Source organism: Denticeps clupeoides, chromosome 12 (genome assembly GCF_900700375.1).
Source record: "Denticeps clupeoides chromosome 12, fDenClu1.1, whole genome shotgun sequence".
Classification (NCBI taxonomy): domain Eukaryota; kingdom Metazoa; phylum Chordata; class Actinopteri; order Clupeiformes; family Denticipitidae; genus Denticeps; species Denticeps clupeoides.
Window position 1 is genome coordinate 4,921,386 of NC_041718.1, and position 16,987 is coordinate 4,938,372.

Sequence of the window (16,987 nt, forward strand, 5' to 3'; positions counted from 1 at the left end):
TGCAGGTGGCATAGCGAACGTCTTCGTCGCTGAGGCTTTGTCAAATCAGTCTTGATTTACGGGACAATTCACAGTGCGGAGGTAAAAAGGAGGTCATTACTACTGTTGAACTTTGTGCCGACTGACTGAGAGCTGGCAGAGTTTGCTCCAAGCAAGGACTATCTTTTGAAGATTGATGTCGTTTTGCTCTGAAGCAAAATGAAAAATATGTCTGGGGAAATGATGTACGGGGCATATAAGTCATTTTTTCCTGTCCCTCTGGTCTCCCATTGGAAAGGGGAACAGGGGAATCACTGTTCCGGGGTTTTCTGAGACTTTCTCCTTGACTAGTACACTGGAGAACTCACAGAGGAGCATGTTCTCATTCACAATGATTGAACTGTAATAGACAGAAGTTATAGCATTACTCACTGGGGACGATGAATTCAATTTCCTCTGTTATGGCCGTCCCCAGTTTGTTTGAGGCGTAACAGCGATAGCTTCCCTGGAAGTCTGAGAGGTTCCCGTTGTTGGGAATTGTGAATGTCCCAGAGCCATCTTCAGTCCTCAGCCTAGAGTCTTGGTACGGATCAAACTCTTGCCCATTTTTTGTCCACCGGAACCTTACAAACAATAACACCATAGATTTCACATTACACCACGGCTCATTAGAATTTAACTAGTTTAGCTAATACCTGTGCTAAGTGCTATGTACCTGATGGCTGTTGTTGCTTAGCAACAGTACTAGCTGCTTGTTAAGTGTAACATACAACTGCACCTTTTGTTCCCAGAGTAAAACAGCAATGGAGGAACATGTACACTTTATTACCTTATACCACCCAAAGTTCGGCAAACATACTTTTCCGTCAACTTGTCTTATCAACTATAAGTCTTCCAGAAACCATTGTGATGACCAACCATAATTTGTGTCTTTATTGTCGTACAGTCATTCATAAGCACTAACTGTGGAGCATATCACCAGAATGACAATAAATCCGCTTAATTATGACAGAACTCTCAAAAAGCAATGGTGTGTTGACTCCAAATCCCTGCAGCTGGTGGCAGAGACAAAACACTATCAACTTTTTTGTTTTCCCATTTCCCATTAAAAAAAAAGAAAAGATTTCCCATTTCCCATTTGCCTAATGAGTTAGAGCCTCTCCAGCCATGCACGAGCTTATGTTACTCACTCCGGCTCCGGGTTGCCTTTGGCTTCGCACTCCATTGTGAAACTCTCGTCAAAGGGGGCGGCGATCATTGGGCTCGATGACTGCTCCATGATCGTGGGAAGCTGTTCAACTGCAGCAAATAAAGGAAAGAACCACAATTACCTGCGGAACATAAGGCCCTGAAATGTGATCAGTATTTTCTGTGTTTTTTTTTACTAGCACAAGTAGGGCTTAGCACATGGGACACGTTTGCATTTGCGGGTAAAAGCGGGTAAAAAAAGTCCCAGTTTGGCTGCTTCATTGACTTCATGTGATGTTAGTGAACATATCCCTTGTGCTAAGTCTTATCTGTGTCTTCCACAGCACCCTCTTTGATGATGAAAGATGAGTTTTACACGCATTAATTGTAGCAAAATGGTTTGAAATGCATATGGATTTTTTCCTTTGGTCCTGCTGCCTGACTGATCCAATGAATGAGCCACATTGTTTTCCTCTATTTTAAACACGTACCCCAGTTTTATCACCCACACACATCATCTGGGGGAAGGATTAGTCACCGGGTCGGCCTGCCATTAAGGATCAGTCTCATCACTTTTCACCTTCTCGCCTTGACTGATCACTTACCACACGTCGTCTCCAGCCGAGCATCTCGTTTTTTTTCCAGTACTTTCTGTCTCTTGATATAAATATGCGTAGAGATGTGTGCTTGATCACAATGGAAATAGCATATTCTGCCACATAAGCACACTACAATCTACAGCAGCCTACGCCAAGTATTTATGAAGATGGAAGATGATGATGTAGGTGAAAGATTACAAGAAGTAATAATAATGTAACTTACTGTTTATATGAGCTAAAACTAGAAGGTCCACGGCAGCAGAGAAAACAAACATAAATACACTGAATTCTTTTAGTCATATCATCATCATGATATAAAACAATTTATTTATTAAAGGATATATATATACAGGTCCTGGAAATCAATGCTGAATAATTCAAAACAAGTCAAAAACTTGAATCCTGTAACCAAGGCAACGGTAAAATACTTCAGCATGAAAGCCACCTGCTGGGAGTGTGAGCTAATTCAAAGGCCTTCTCATTCATATCTTATGTCTGTAAAACAAAACGCTGCTATGCATTGTGCAGTGAGATCTTTTCATTTTTTTTTATTTTACTGCACTGGCATTCATTTCCCTTGCCCATAAAACCTCATCATTCAAAAAATAGACACCAATTAAAATGTAGTGAAATAATTCAAATTGAAAAGCGTAGTGCAATCAAAGACTAATTATACACGTGACAGCCTAGTTTAGATATTTTGGGAAATTTGTCATCTTATTAAGTGTCACGCTTGATGGCTGTCAACTTACCCTCCAGGGGGATGTCAAGAGCAGCGGAAGAAGAAAAGACTCTGAGACATAGGACCACGCCCAGGACACAGGCCACGCCCGGGCTATAGAGCGGCCTCATGGCTTCACGCAGGAACGCACACCCACGCAGAGTTCGGAGAGGATGCGAGGAACGCTGCTGCTGCACTGCTCTTCATCCAAACCTCAGTTCATCTCAGTCTGTGCCGTGCACCGGACCCGGGACCTGGCAGGAAACACCAGCGCACACACTCGAAATCAGGGCATTGAAGCGATTCCACCCACACGGCAAACTCAACAGACTCAAACAGACACGCGCAGCACACGCAGTCAAACGGACGATCATCTCCAGAGACAGAAAAATGCATCTGTTGGAAATATGATCTACATATTAAAGCTCTGTATCACCCATCCCCCGAAGACAAGAACTTCTGTTTATTGGCTTTTCTTTTGAAAATATGCAAAGAGAACAAAATAAAATCCATCTTTGAGACTGCCTGTTGTGCTTTAGATGCATGGCAGATGCGGAAATTACAAATTCAAGCCCTCACAACAGAGACCGGTTTGGATTATTAGACGTTACTACAGTCATAGACGCTTGGCTCTCTTGGATGGTTCTGGTGCTCTTAAAAAAACCCGCATGAGGCCAGTGACACCGGGCTGATGTACTCACGCTAATGTGCGAGCAGGGCTGGCGGAGTGCAAGCAGCAGGCCGAGGGCACCGTTCCGGCTCCCCGGCGCTGGCCGGTTTCACCCACGGGCTCCCCGAGTCCCAGCACTCGGACTTCATTATCTGCCCTCATGCGCTCCCTGACAGGGCTTATTAGGTCAGCCTGATCGGTAATTTGCCAAGCAGAGATCTTATCTGACCGCCGCATGCCGCATGTGGCGCCGGCTAATGCTGCAGCTTCATAAAACCGCACGCGGTGCTGCGCACGTACAGGTTGAAGAACATTTTGGTATTTGTGACTTCCTTTGCCCCCTGGAGAAAGTCACCATGTTTCTTTTTTTTCCTCGTGGATGAAGCCTTTAATTTAAAAAAAAAAAAGACAGAAAGGGGATTTGCACATGAAGGAATAACTCGATGCTAAGCTCTTTATTTTAACGGGGGGGCGCTGCTCGTCGCAGATAGCCATGCTCCGCTGGTGCCTTCCTCCCCTCCCTTCATTTTCCGTCAGGACTGCTGTCCTCCGAACGGTGGGTTCCCAGTCTCGCAGTGCCGGGGGTTTTTGCGTCCTTAATCCGCAGGCCTCTGTTAACCAATCGAATTGGACGCGTGCAAAGATGGAATAAAAGAGAGAACGGGCCAATCCATCCTTTCCTCCGGTAGCAGGAGGGCTTCTCCTGTGCCCCCTAATTGTGACTGTAACCGTATTAAAGTTAAAAGTGAAGTGATTGTCACATGTGATACACAGCAGCACAGCACACGGTGCACACAGTGAAATTTGTCCTCTGCATTTAACCCATCACCCTGAGTGAGCAGTGGGCAGCCATGACCGGCGCCCGGGGAGCAGTGTGTGGGGACGGTGCTTTGCTCAGTGGCACCTCAGTGGTACCTTGGCGGATCGGGATTCGAACCGGCAACCTTCTGATTACGGGGCCGCTTCCTTAACCGCTAGGCCACCACTGCCCCCTATTAAGACCGTCTGGGAGCATCCGTGACTCAGCGGCTGCTTATTTTGATAGTGACCTCCGTGATCCTTCCCAATCGCAGCACTGAGCCCACATTTTCCTCTCATCTGCTTCCTGAGGCAACAACTGGTTAATTCCCGCCGACGGTGGTCCGATGCAGCGGCAGCCGGGTTCAAATCAAAAGGTGGGCGGAGACTGCAGTAATTGGATCGTGGTTCTCTGGGGTGCCTTATCTTTGTTTTATAGTAAACTATAAAGTGGCTCCCCTTGCATGACAACGGCCCCTGGTTGCCCCCAGTTTGCCCGGCCTTCGTTGCTCCATCAACCCGAGGCTGTTCAGATGGGTTGCACCCCATTCAAACTGTGCTTGACTGCTCGCCATCAGATTTAATTAGCAGTTTTTCCCCCTTTGTCGAGCATTTAGCGAGATATTACGTGGCCATCTGGCTCACCGGGGTCACGTAGAATGGAGGGCTGCGCGTTTTTCACTCCGTTCTGAGCTGGCTCGGAGAAAGAGTCCCGTTTAGGCTGTCGGCTGCTCCTAATCCCCCACCGCCATCTCCTCCAGCCTCAATCTTCAGACTGATAACACCGGGAGGCTAAAATCTTCTCGCTGCATGCAGGCTGGTGTAACCTCTGACCTCCTGTCGTCCTGCGTGGCGGAGATAACGGGCCGAGCCGGCAAGCGGCCGGGCGGATGGATGGGACGTAGCCCGGAGTCCAGTCAGTGAACGAGTGCAGACTCTCTCGCTCCGCTAAATCGCTCCTTACGCAGCTAAGCAGAGGGAGTAAAAAAAAAAAAAAAAAAACCCGTTTAGCTCCCAGAATGAGCGGGGAATCACAGGAGTGAAAAGATGCATAAATTTAAGGTGACGGGATACGGCTGCTCGGCGCGAGCGCCCCCCCCCCCACCGCCGCCCCGCTGTTCCGCGTGATTGAGGGCCCTCAGCTGCGTGAAAGGACGCCCACTTTCTTCTCGTCAGGAGACTTGGCAGCATGCACCCGATGGCTCGCTTCACACTTCTACACGTCGCCATGTTAAGATTCCCTCCGTACAACGCGGCAGGTCAAAGTTGCTGTTTGGCCTGTTTGGCCTCACTTCTGCATTTTGGCCTGAAATGCTGCAGATTTACAAACTGGGTGGCTGTGATGGCGATTTTTTTTTCTCTGAAAGCCTATAATAGGATTAAATCCATTCCCATCTTGTCAGGATGGATTAGAATACTCTGGGACGGAAGGAGTGCGAATCCACAGGCACACGTCTGGCCATGCTCAAAACCCAGAGTCGATTTAATCTCCACATAATTAAAGAATTGGTCGGCTTTACAACATTAAGAAGCATTTGAGCGCCATTTACTGTTTTACCTAATGAATTGGACTATTAGCATATATTTTAGGAACTAAAACTGTGCGTTTGCACGAACGTTTGTAACAAATCATCTGTAACAACATAGTTACTCGAGGGCTAGAGAGATGCAAGGAGATCCCAGTTTAGTATTGGGTCTGAATGCTCAGAGGGATTAGTAGTAATGAATTAGTACAACTGAAACAGAATTAGTACAACTAGAAACAGAAATACACAGTTCATGTGTATTGCTGTAATTTGGTCAGAATTACGTCAACCCAGGATTTGGTAGAAATAAAATAAATTCTACACCGAACCCAGCAAACCTGTGAGCTACAGTTCATTTATTACTAAAGTCTATGCAGTCCCGGCTAAACAGAAAACAAGCGTCCTTAATGCGATTAGGAAGTCGGAGTGGTATTAAATAATAACCTTGACTAATTGAGATTTGGCTCAATTTCACCCCACTTCAAGATGCACGCCTGGGAGAAAGCCATTCAATTTCAACACCATTAATATTTCAGGGGTTCGTGCTGGTAGCAGGTGGAGGGGACGGGGCGGGGGAGTGGTGAAAGGGGATGGGAGGTGGCTGAGAGGAGGAGTAAATGAGGAGGAGAGAGGAAAGGGGTTGACCGGGGAGATGTGGAGGAATGGAGTCGGAATGCCGATGCATGTCAAGCGTTTCCCGGCAAATGAACTGCAGGGTTCACGACCTCCAGTTTGAGGCAGTGAGATGACAAACAACCTCCACCGACCCATGAGGGAAGCGGTCACCCTGGCGGACCACCACATCCCAGGTCAATAACTCATGGAAGGCTTCAGAGCTGTCAAGCATGAAGACACCAGCCAGAGCTTCATGCCTTTTATCGGCATCAGGGCTCCAGAGCGCCACCCATCTGGACGCACAAGCAACCAAATACCAGCTCATTTCAGCGAAATATTTCCAGTTAATATTTTGCTGGAATAGGGACAGTGGTAATAAAATGGTCCTCATGGTAACAGGAGAATAGAGGCACTGCCATGGGAAATGTAAAGAAATGTAAGGTAATACTGCAGTAACAATGGTGAAATCTCTCCTTTAAAGAATCCTTTAAGAAGTATTAAATGACGATAGAACACAGATTATTGTTATATGCAAAGAACAAAATCATCATACTGAATCGAATCACTTTCTATTCATGGATCCATCATTTTATTTCTTGCATGTCACACAATGCAGAGGATGATTAAGAACACAGAAAGATTCAATATTTTCTAATTAAGTATTAAGTTTTCCATTAAGTAAAAGCTCTGTGAAAATGAAGGAACAATGTGCAAAGCCTGGTTGTGATTAATTTGATGTCACGCCCCTACCCCCACACAGATGCCACGCCCCCATAATTCATAAGTAAATACCAACATAACCAATAATGCACATAGATAAGTAAAGTGTTAGCTAGCATTGTGCACTGCAGTGCGAATAGGAAATAATGTACTTTTAATAAATAAAATAGATTATTGTGGAGCTATATTCACTGTGAAAAATGTGAAAAACAATACAGAAAAAAGTCCAGCCTGGTTCTCTGTGCTCGTTACATGGCAATAGTGCAAGCTGGCCATAGTTAGCGGTCACTGGTAAATTGCCTCTGAAAGTTCTAATAAGCAGCGTAATTAACGGACGCAGTCATTAGAGCGCATTGGGCACAACTTTCCGCCAATCAGCATCGTCCCTCTGTGCTGGCTGGAACGTTAATATAATCATAAACATCTAAAGCGATTTCGGCTCATGATCCGCTCCGCAACGAGATAAAAGGAGAAAAAGAAGCATGCAAAAAAGCGGCATAAATGATGCATGTTTTCAAGTCAAATCCAGTCAACTCCACCCGGATGAATGAGAACTGGAGGTGTCGCTACGTGACATGCACACAGCTCCATGCAGCCGCTCCGTTATAAAAGGCCCTGTTCGTCTCTCCTTAAATATGGAGCCCTGCTGGGTGTATTATGGCACAGCGGGGCTGTAAACTGCGAAACGCAAATACGAAGGCAGCGCTTTAAAGCCATTCGCCATTAGCATTCATTCACATCTTGGGAAACTGCAGACGCTCCGCCTAATTAACTTCGGCAGGCACCAGGAAAAAGGCGATTGTTTGGAAGCGGGCGCAGGAGGACACCGTTTCCGGCAGCTACGCTACGAAAACACGAATGAGGTGCAGAGTTTAGCCTCAGAGCGTTTAAGGAGCCGGAACTCTTCAGGAAGTGTTCAGCCAATGATGGGAAACGCAGAAGGTGTGAAGCGGCAGCAGAGCTTAGAGTCAGGGGGGCTAGTAGTAGTAGCCTGGTGGGTAACACACCCACGTATGAACCAGAAGTCCCAGGTTCAAACCCCACTTGCTACCATTGTGTCCCTGAGCAAGACACAGACCCAGGGGGGAACTGTCCCTGTAACTACTGATTGTAAGTCGCTCTGGATAAGGGCGTCTGATAAATGCTGTAGATGTAAAGGTACTAGTTATCTGTTTCTGTAACAGTCAGTGTGTAATTATTTTTAATGATTTATTTTTTAATTGTTTTATGTTTAAAATTGGAGTCTCTGGCAATGACTGACAGCTGTCATGCACCCTACTTCTTCATTCTGGATGATTTCAGTCCATGCCAGTCAAAACGTCACATGTTGCCAGATAACGAATTGTTTCAGCCAACATTGCATTGACTTCTTGTCATACATAAATCCAATACTTAGATCAATATATATTTTCCCAAAATTCAATAAAACAATCTGGCAACGCTGTGCAAGATCCTGGTCCTCCCTCCTGTACTCTTTTCCTCTGGCTTCTGTCCTCATAATAAAACTTGTTCACAGTGCAGAGCCCTGAAAGCTTATGTCTGTTAAAAAATCATCTCAGGACCCCGTCCACCACCAAACCAAACATGCAGATAAAATGATCAGCACTTTTATTAAATAATTCTGATTAGCAATCTAGGACTACTTCCAAAAATGCACACCTTAATGTGCCTGAGGAAGCAACCATTGGGAAAAGTGTGTCTCCTCTGCTGGTGCGATAGGGTGAGGGAACGGTTTTTAATTTTTTTTTCCCCCTTCCATCTCCCTTTTTTATAGCTTTTTACTCTTTGAAGTCCTAAGTCCCAGAGGAGCAGGGCATGCCCAGCACAGTAATCATCTTAGACTGTGATCCTCTCAGAGTAGCCGGCAGCGAAGTGGAATCAGAGTGAGCGTGGCGAGGACAGGAATTTTTTTTTTGTGCCCGAATCAACACGCCATGTTGCCAACACTCCATCTGACTGATGCTGGCGATTTCCCAGGATGCCACAGCTGGATATGATGGATGGGACTCATTCCACAGACCTTGGATGGCTTGTCAGACCAATCTTCAATCAAATAAAGTTTGCTTGTCAACCGAGAAAAAAAGTTCCACATTCCAATTTGTCACATGAAATCAAGACAATGGCTGGTGATCGGTTTTATTGTGAATGTCACTTGTTTTTCGGCTTCCTGCATCCTGCCTTGAGAACATCTGGACACGCTCCTCTCTTGTTTGACAGTGGAGGCTAGAAATGTGTCACTGTTCCGTACCGCACCATCATTCTCTGATAACACAAACCTCCCCCTCTTTCAATTACAGTCTCCTTGTATGACTGAGACAGCGGACGAGTCTAAGCTCTGAACTGTGAAAGTTTACAGAGTCCTGGCTGGACTAAAGAAAACATAAATTCTGTCCAAAACTGAGATCTGTGCAGTTTCATCTTCTGCACAGTTTCATCTATTCATCATACATGGGGGATGGAATTGGGGAAAAAAATCTTAAAGTTATTATTGTTCTTTATGCATATACATTGTTTTTACCTATTTGTGCAAAATGCTTGTTTAATGACTTAAAAACTCCAGCAGTTAATTCCACTTGTTTTAGACAGAAAACTGAGTGGAAATTGCTTCTGCAATTGTGTAGGATGTCAGTAGAACAGCAATTTGTTGCCAAATCTGCATCTTTATTTTGTTCAACTCAGATCACCACCGTTCAGACACAATTCGAGCCTTTAAGACAGACAGACAGCAAGCTCTACAAAAATTCCTGCCTGCCTGCCTTCCACCACAAGCCAGTACCGGAGCAGGCTAATCACGAACACAGCCTCACGGGCGGCACTCACTCGAACGCGGCGGAAAAAACAAGTGGCGGTACTTACGGGATAGAGGCTCATTCTCGGTGACGATCCCGAGTGAGATGAATGGAGCTTTTCCTCCCCCACACACACTCCCAAATCCCAAGATGACAGAGAGGAGAGAGAGAGAGAGAGCCAGAGAGAGGAGGGAGAGACTGAGACAGTTTGGGGGGGGGGGGGGGGGGGGGGGGGGTGCAGATACAGACACGGTCCCTTTTTCCCGGTGTATCCCGTCACATGAGCTGAGGCCGAGTTCGAGTCTGAGGCGCAGTGGAGACATATGTTGCCAAAGCCTCTCTCTTGGCAAAGGAGCTCATTAAGCCACTGACAATCATACGGACAAAGCCAGATCTAAAGGCTATTCATCGCGAGTGTACAGAAAAAAAAAAAAAGCAGAGGAATGCCGGACCCGGCATCCTCACCCTCGAGCTCTTGGCCAGCAAAACGAAACGATCTGCGTATGGCAATTTGCTGTGTTCCGTAGCGCTGTGAACATCATTGCTGATGGAGCGCTGCACTGTGCCTTAATGAGGACACCATAGTGGCGCTGAGTGAATTCTCCAGGAGGAAAACCTCTCGCTTCAGTGAAATCCTTTGTGTGGCATCAGGTCAAGCCACTTAATTCCCAGTGCTGGTCCGGATTGGCGAACGTGTCCTGAAAATAAGGGACATTATGCCACTATGTCACAGTCTGTTGATTTTATGTCACCAAAGCAGTTTTTTTTTGCGCCCAATCTTGGATAAATAATACATCAGGCTGGTCATGAATGAGGTCTGACTTGTTAAGCGTGCCTGATTGACACCAGTTGGTGAGTGGTCACAGTTGTCCAAGGCGAGACAGATGGGGCCAGTCGAACGGGTGTCCGGCACACACACTTCAGTACGCATGGCCACCAAATAAATTAATGCGCACCAAAAACCCAGCGGAAACCAACGTAGCAAATAACCACCAACCAACGGCAAAAAGCCACAAGCCAGCAGTTCTCCCTGGACGCTGGGGGGCTGGGAGCTCCCGAGTGAGCATGATGTACGATGGGACGGGATTCTGAGGCTGGGGCCTTGGCGGGGAGGAAAATAAGGAGGGAAAAAAAAAAACGATTCGGGAAGGGGGATGGGAATAGAGCCGCAACTAAATTATGCTGATGCGCGCTCTTTACACTGCCGAGAACCACAAGCTGTCAACAACACGGCCCGTTAGCAGAACACCGTCTACAACCTATCCCAGTGCTCGTTTTAATGCTGACACCGGAGATTTTACCAGGATTTTACAGGTTCAGTTGACTACTACGCTCATAATAAGGTAATGAAACGTGCATTAATTGCAAGTCATGCATTAGATAATACTATAAACTGTCATCAATACTGTGTGCGATGACATTATCAAACGCACAGTAGAAACTTCAGACTCAATATTTATTTATGTTGTCAAGTATATCTTGGTTATTTTGATTAATTAGTTGATACTGGACTGAACATAAGACATTTTATCTTTAAATAAGTCTGAAAAGTGGTGATGACACACAAATCAGTGCAATGTCTAATCACAGGAAGTTAAACGTGATTAAAATGAACTTTAGAGCTGGGCATAATGGGAGCACACTGCCAATGTCGGACACTGAGAAGACATACAATTCCCTCCAAGACCTCAAGGCTTTCTTCTCTTTGAGTGGAGGCAGGATGGAGCTGCACAAACATAAGGAAGCCTCATGAACTTTGCACAAATGCTTACTGCCACGCAAAGAGCCGGACAGCTCCGGAGCCGAGAGCTTTGGGAAGGCTGCGGGGCACCATGCCAGCTCCAGAAGGCTTAGTGTTCACGCACTCAGGCCCAACAGACCTGGCATTGTCCAGGGCACTGCCCAGGGGACGAGTCCCCAACCCCCACTGCTTTCAATCTGCTCCTCCAGCTCATTCACACCTCCTCTTCTACACACTCTAACGCCCTGGATGGAGCCCTATGGCTTTTTAAACCAAACATTTAGACTCACAGCAAGAGGGTTGTTATAACCCTCACTTAGTGTGTGGGAAAATTGTATAATTCTTATAATCAAAAGCAATTCAGTGTGCACAAACTAGTGACTCTGGTGGAAGGTGTCCAAGTACAGACTGATTGATCAGGATTACCCTGTCCCCTTACAGTGCTTTCCAGTACTCCAGTATGTAACTTCTTCAGGTTTTAATTTCAAAAGGCCATTTTTACGGAGGGGTACCAGGAAAAAACTACTGATGTACTGTATACACACACTATACAAGATCTGGACTGAAAATCAGTGGTGGCTGATCTGAGCAAGTTTTGTCATCATTTTCAGTATGTAAAGAGGCGGTCAGGAGAGGCAACAGTACAAGTCTACAGCAATCTTTAAAACCAGTTTATAGTGGAGGCTTGTGGCTGCATGTCAGTAAGCACCATCCGATTTAATTGCATTACAGCCACCACGCAGTTCCAAATCTACGGCCTTGTTGGTACAATACAAATTTTCTACATGATATTTACATGTATGGTTGCACATAATAAATCACTGTACCTAATGTTTGCTTTTCCAAGCAAAACAAAATGAAATAGGGGCGGCTCAAGATTTTCTTTACAGTACTATATGTATTCCATAAAGTTATTGCATTAAATATATGTTTAAAGTTGCTGCTGTCCATGAAATTACGGGTTTAAATGCACAGGATGTGTACTAATATAAATAGCTTTTTATGTGCAAAACTGCAGACAGAGTGACCTTTAAAACAACACTTCGGTTCTGTTCTATGTCTTCAGAGGCTTGATAATTTAATAGATACGAGCTGTAACACTAAGGAAAAGCAGCTGAAACCTAAAAAGCCTCAGTGGAGACACTTGGCCTACTCACCTAGTAAATTAAATGTGTCACAAATATAGAACAGAGACCCTTGAGCACCATCGGTTATTCCCTTAGGTTGACGCAGGACTAACGAACTGGCCGGGGGAAAAGTGCACAACCTGCAAAAACAAGATCCAGGTCGGATGATTTACAGTGAAGGACAGGGGAAACGGGTAGCACAGGTGGGTTTCTCCGCAGGAAACAAACCCCCCCATAACCTTCAACCAACATCCCAGCCCTGCAACGACAGGATTGCCTGGGCCCGACCAGGTCCCACTGCCTTGTCAGGGTGATGTATGTTCTAGAATTAACGTGTTCCTTAAAGTTTATTGATAGAGTGGGAACAGCGTGAGTAAAGGCAAAACTAATTCCCTGAAATAAGAGGCTTGTAGCCCGTGTGCCCTGAGACGTTACCAGTAAAACCAATTAGAAGGGCATTGTTGCCATTAAATTTGCAATTACTCGTTTTCATCCGAGAAAATGTACATAATGAGCAGAAAATGAAAAATCTGATGCTTGTTCTGATCTCTCGTTGCATTTTGAATTCCTGAAATGCTCTCAGATTGCACAGATTGCCAGCAGCCCCGCATAACATTAGCGTTTACGGGGACATAATTCATGAGCGTTCAACAGCAAAAAAAAAAAAAAGTCTCCCCTTTCACGGCGTAGTAAGTGCGTCGCCATGGCGACGGCAGATGAGCTTCCCGCTACGTATCGCGACGCCCTCTCCCCGTCTTTGGCGTGGTGCTGAATGGTACTGTTTACAGTTGCTCGCTTGCCCGTGTTGTGCAGAAGACTAAGCGAGCAGGTGTCTGAGTTCTGGATCCCGACTTCCTTCCCCAAGAGAAAGACGTGTAATTGCCCGATATCTGATGCGTACGCTATGTCTGCGCAAAGTGGTCGAGCTGCATGTGTTGTATATACAGACGTCTGTTAAGTGTGACGGTTTAACCGTCGTGTAACCATTTCCAGGGGTTTATAGGGGAACCCCGCATGCAAGGCAAGAAGAGGAAGGCATGTTTCATCCTGAAAAACCAAACATTGCATTCAAGATACAAATGATCCATTTAACCACAACGTCTGGAGATAGTATGCTGCTTTTAGCCTATTTTTACATTTGAAGGGAACCGGTTTCATTTTGGTGGCTAAGCAGGGCCCATAAAGCAGGGAGAATTATGGTTATCGCCCTGCAATGAGAGGGCAGGATGATGTGGCATCCAGCTCTCCCCGTCGGGCACCACTTCTCACAGATGGCGCACTCCGTGATCATGGCAGCCGTCATGTGATCAGTCTTCATGATTAGTACCCCCCCGCTCGAGTGCCTCTCGCAAACAGACGTCTGCCGCCCATACATCACTGGCTCGGGAATTACAAGCAGAGCAGCCGAGGGGCAACCAGCCTGAGACACGCGCCTACTCCAATGCTTCCAACTGGCTCTACCTTCTTCCTAAGCCTGGAGTCCACGCTTTGGAGTTCCAGCTGAGGAATCTGCTTGAAAAGTCATTTTAATCATGTGACCTGCAGGAATCAATAAGGCCCATCTAAAGGAAACGGCCGTCAAGTGGATGGAGAACCCTCCACAAACAGAGGTCGGAAGACAAATTCATCAAAATGAATTTCAGGCTTTCAGTCAGATGTGTGGGCATGGCAACCATTCCTCCACTAAATCTTTCGTGAGTTATCTCTCCACATGCTGCAGTCCATAGAGTCATTGAGGCCTATCGTTGCCATCTTCTGGGTGAGGGCTTGAGCCCACCTGTCAGAAATCCCCGTAATAAAGCCACACTGCCCATCAGCATCAGGATGTGCTTTTAAACTGATTTCCAACCGGCATGATTAATGCTTCGATCCTATCCGTCGGCCAGCCCCCACCTCGCTCCTTCTCTCTCACCTAATTCAGCCATGATAGGAGTGCGGACCACTGGATGCCTTTTAAGGTGAACCTCAGCACAAGCGGCCTGTGCTCCGGGAGGCAAGGTCACAACCCAAAGATGGAGAAGAAGGCTGCGCGGTTCAACCCTAATCCCTCCAAGGGAGAAGAAAAAGGCATTTGGGGCCGATTCACATGAGTGCATGACAGGGGCGCAGCGCTGGCGGGCGGTGGAGAGTTGAAGAGGTACATTGATATGCCGGTCACAAGGAGCCCGCTCAGGCTCAAGACATAGCTAAGCCGAGCCTCCATCAAGAGTCGAGCAGAGGTGAGCGCGAGCGATGATGAGGGAACTTATCTCTTTCTCTCCCTTCCACCCACAGAGTTAGAAAATTTAAATAGCAGCACAAGGATGAAATAAGAAGAAAAATCCTCCTGTGACATGTTCAGCACTTTCCTGGTGCGCCCAGAGGAAATGTGTGGTACACAATGGAAAAGAACAAAGAAAGAACATGAATTAATTTAATTTTTTATTGCACATATTAAAGACTTGCACACACATGCCCATGGGCTTCTCCCCGTTATGGGAAAAAGTGAGAGTTTCTGCTCCCAAGCCAAAGCTCTTGCCAATTAGTAGCAGTCAGGTAAATGAGGCCTAAAGGCAGAGCGCCGCTAAGCAAACAAAACCCATTACTCTGCCCCCTGCTCCTCCGGTATTCCAGCTGATTGGCTGACTGATCCATTCCTGTTGGCACCATATGAGTAACAACTGAGAACAAATACAGGTTGTAGTGTCAGCAGATAAAAAAAAAAAAACATTAAATTGCTCAAAGCATTATAACGGGTGGAACTCCAGGAGCGTGTTCTCTAATGTCACTTGGATTTGCAAAAATGAACATATAAAACGAAGAAAGGAGTACGTGTTGGGTTGTAGAGTTTTTGTTTGAGTTCAACCAAGACGTTGCCATGGCATGAAAATTTCACTTTGATTTCAGATGATTTAACATTAATATGAGTTCCTCTAGCCTGGCGATAGGTGTAAAGCGTGCTTTGTCCATTCTGCTTCACTGTTAAGAGAGCGGCAGCTCAGACGGTAGGATTTATAATTTAGCCTCTTATGTCGTCATAAGGGGAAAGGTTACCTCCCGTTTCTCATGCTTTTTCCCACCCCTCCTTCTCCTCCTTATTAGCATTTAAAGCTACAGACACAGAAACGGCGCATCCTGGGGAAATCTCATTGAGTGACTGGATAAAAGTGGTTGTAATTCTGCACCAAGGCAGTTTTTTTTTTTCAAAGAGTCTTCACTAAGACTGATTTGGAATCAGAAAAAAATGTCAGGTCACAGGACCTTTAAAACTGGATCAAACCGTCCCCCATTCATACAGCATTGCCAGATGAAAATGATTTTCAGCCTGAAATCATCCAAAAAATGGTGCCTATCTGATAACTTGCGTCCTTTTTCTCAACAAAATCTCATATTCAAAACCTCTGAATTGGAAACCCTTTCTCCTTCCTGGCTCATAACATCACTTGTTTATGGCATCCTTTACATTTACAGCATTTATCAGATGCCCTTATCCAGAGCGACTTACAATCAGTAGTTACAGGGACAGTCCCCCCCTGGAGCAACTCAGGGTTAAGTGTCTTGCTCAAGGACACAATGGTAGTAAGTGGGGTTTGAACCTGGGTCTTCTGGTTCATATGTGAGTGTGTTACCCACTAGGCTACTACCACCCTACACCCATTTACCTACATCACATATCTAATCTCTTATCTTTACGGGACCACGTCCACTAGCGAGCCAAATTTGCATAGGTTTTACTGTAGCACTCTCAAAGCTGCACTGGTGAATCTGACATTTGCAAACATCCCCAGGGAGGTACATCTTTATATAGCAAAGTGAAAAATAGATCCCCATTGGATCTTTCTACAATGAAGGTTTAGAGTGGTGGCGGTCAAATGTGATGCGTTTCATAAAACTCTCGGACCGGCGTCCTCTGGAGATTTGTGCCGGACAAGAGTACAAAATGATCCGGCAGTACAATGCGAAGCCGAGGCCTTTGTGATTTCTGTACATCGGCGTCTGTGCCACTTGAAAGAACCCTCCCCGGGATGAAACAAGCCTCTGATTCAGAGAAACTCTGCACACAACCGAAAAGTTATCTTTTGGGGGGTGCGGCTTTGTTAAAGGACAGACAGAGCATTAAAGGGCCCGAGTGAAAGGGCCTTTTTTTTTTTAAAAGGATGCCATTGTCACCGTCACATCAAAGGTCCCGTTGGAAAGCGAATAGCCCGGCTCCTGCGTCCTCAGCAAGTGCCTGGGAAGTTTGTTGCGGCACAGGCTGTGACCACATAGTTTCGAACTGTTCCTTTTGTTCGAAACATTCATTCAGACGGGGTAATTAGAGATTATCCAGGCTCAGGCCCAAACCTCAGCGAGGTATACCCCACACCTGAAATGCAACACCATGCTGGTACCACAACGTGAATTATTCATACGGCATGGGCCCACGACAACGAAAATCTGCCTGTTTTATGAGTTGTACAGCGATGAGAGCGGGCGACTTCGGAGCACATTGTGTCAACACGCTGTGCTCTATCCCAGCCCTCCATCCATTATTT

General features: G+C 46.0%; 1 protein-coding gene across 11 annotated transcripts in view; it reads right to left on the reverse strand.

The window, feature by feature from the left end:
• Positions 1 to 16,987, reverse strand: part of chl1b (cell adhesion molecule L1-like b) — a 64,768-nt gene that overhangs the window by 26,866 nt on the left and 20,915 nt on the right. For 8 of the 11 annotated variants that reach the window (XM_028997803.1, XM_028997807.1, XM_028997802.1 and 5 more), the window contains exons 1-5: positions 9,673 to 9,804; positions 2,519 to 2,741; positions 1,990 to 2,007; positions 1,170 to 1,278; positions 412 to 602 (exon numbers count right to left, since the gene is read on the reverse strand). In XM_028997803.1, coding sequence (XP_028853636.1) covers positions 412 to 602; positions 1,170 to 1,278; positions 1,990 to 2,007; positions 2,519 to 2,618 — 418 coding nt within the window. In that variant the 5' untranslated portion in view covers positions 2,619 to 2,741; positions 9,673 to 9,804. Of the gene's footprint in view, positions 1 to 411; positions 603 to 1,169; positions 1,279 to 1,989; positions 2,008 to 2,518; positions 2,742 to 9,672; positions 9,805 to 16,987 lie in introns of those variants that run through there. The other 3 variants (XM_028997804.1, XM_028997800.1, XM_028997799.1) reach the window with 2 other exon arrangements.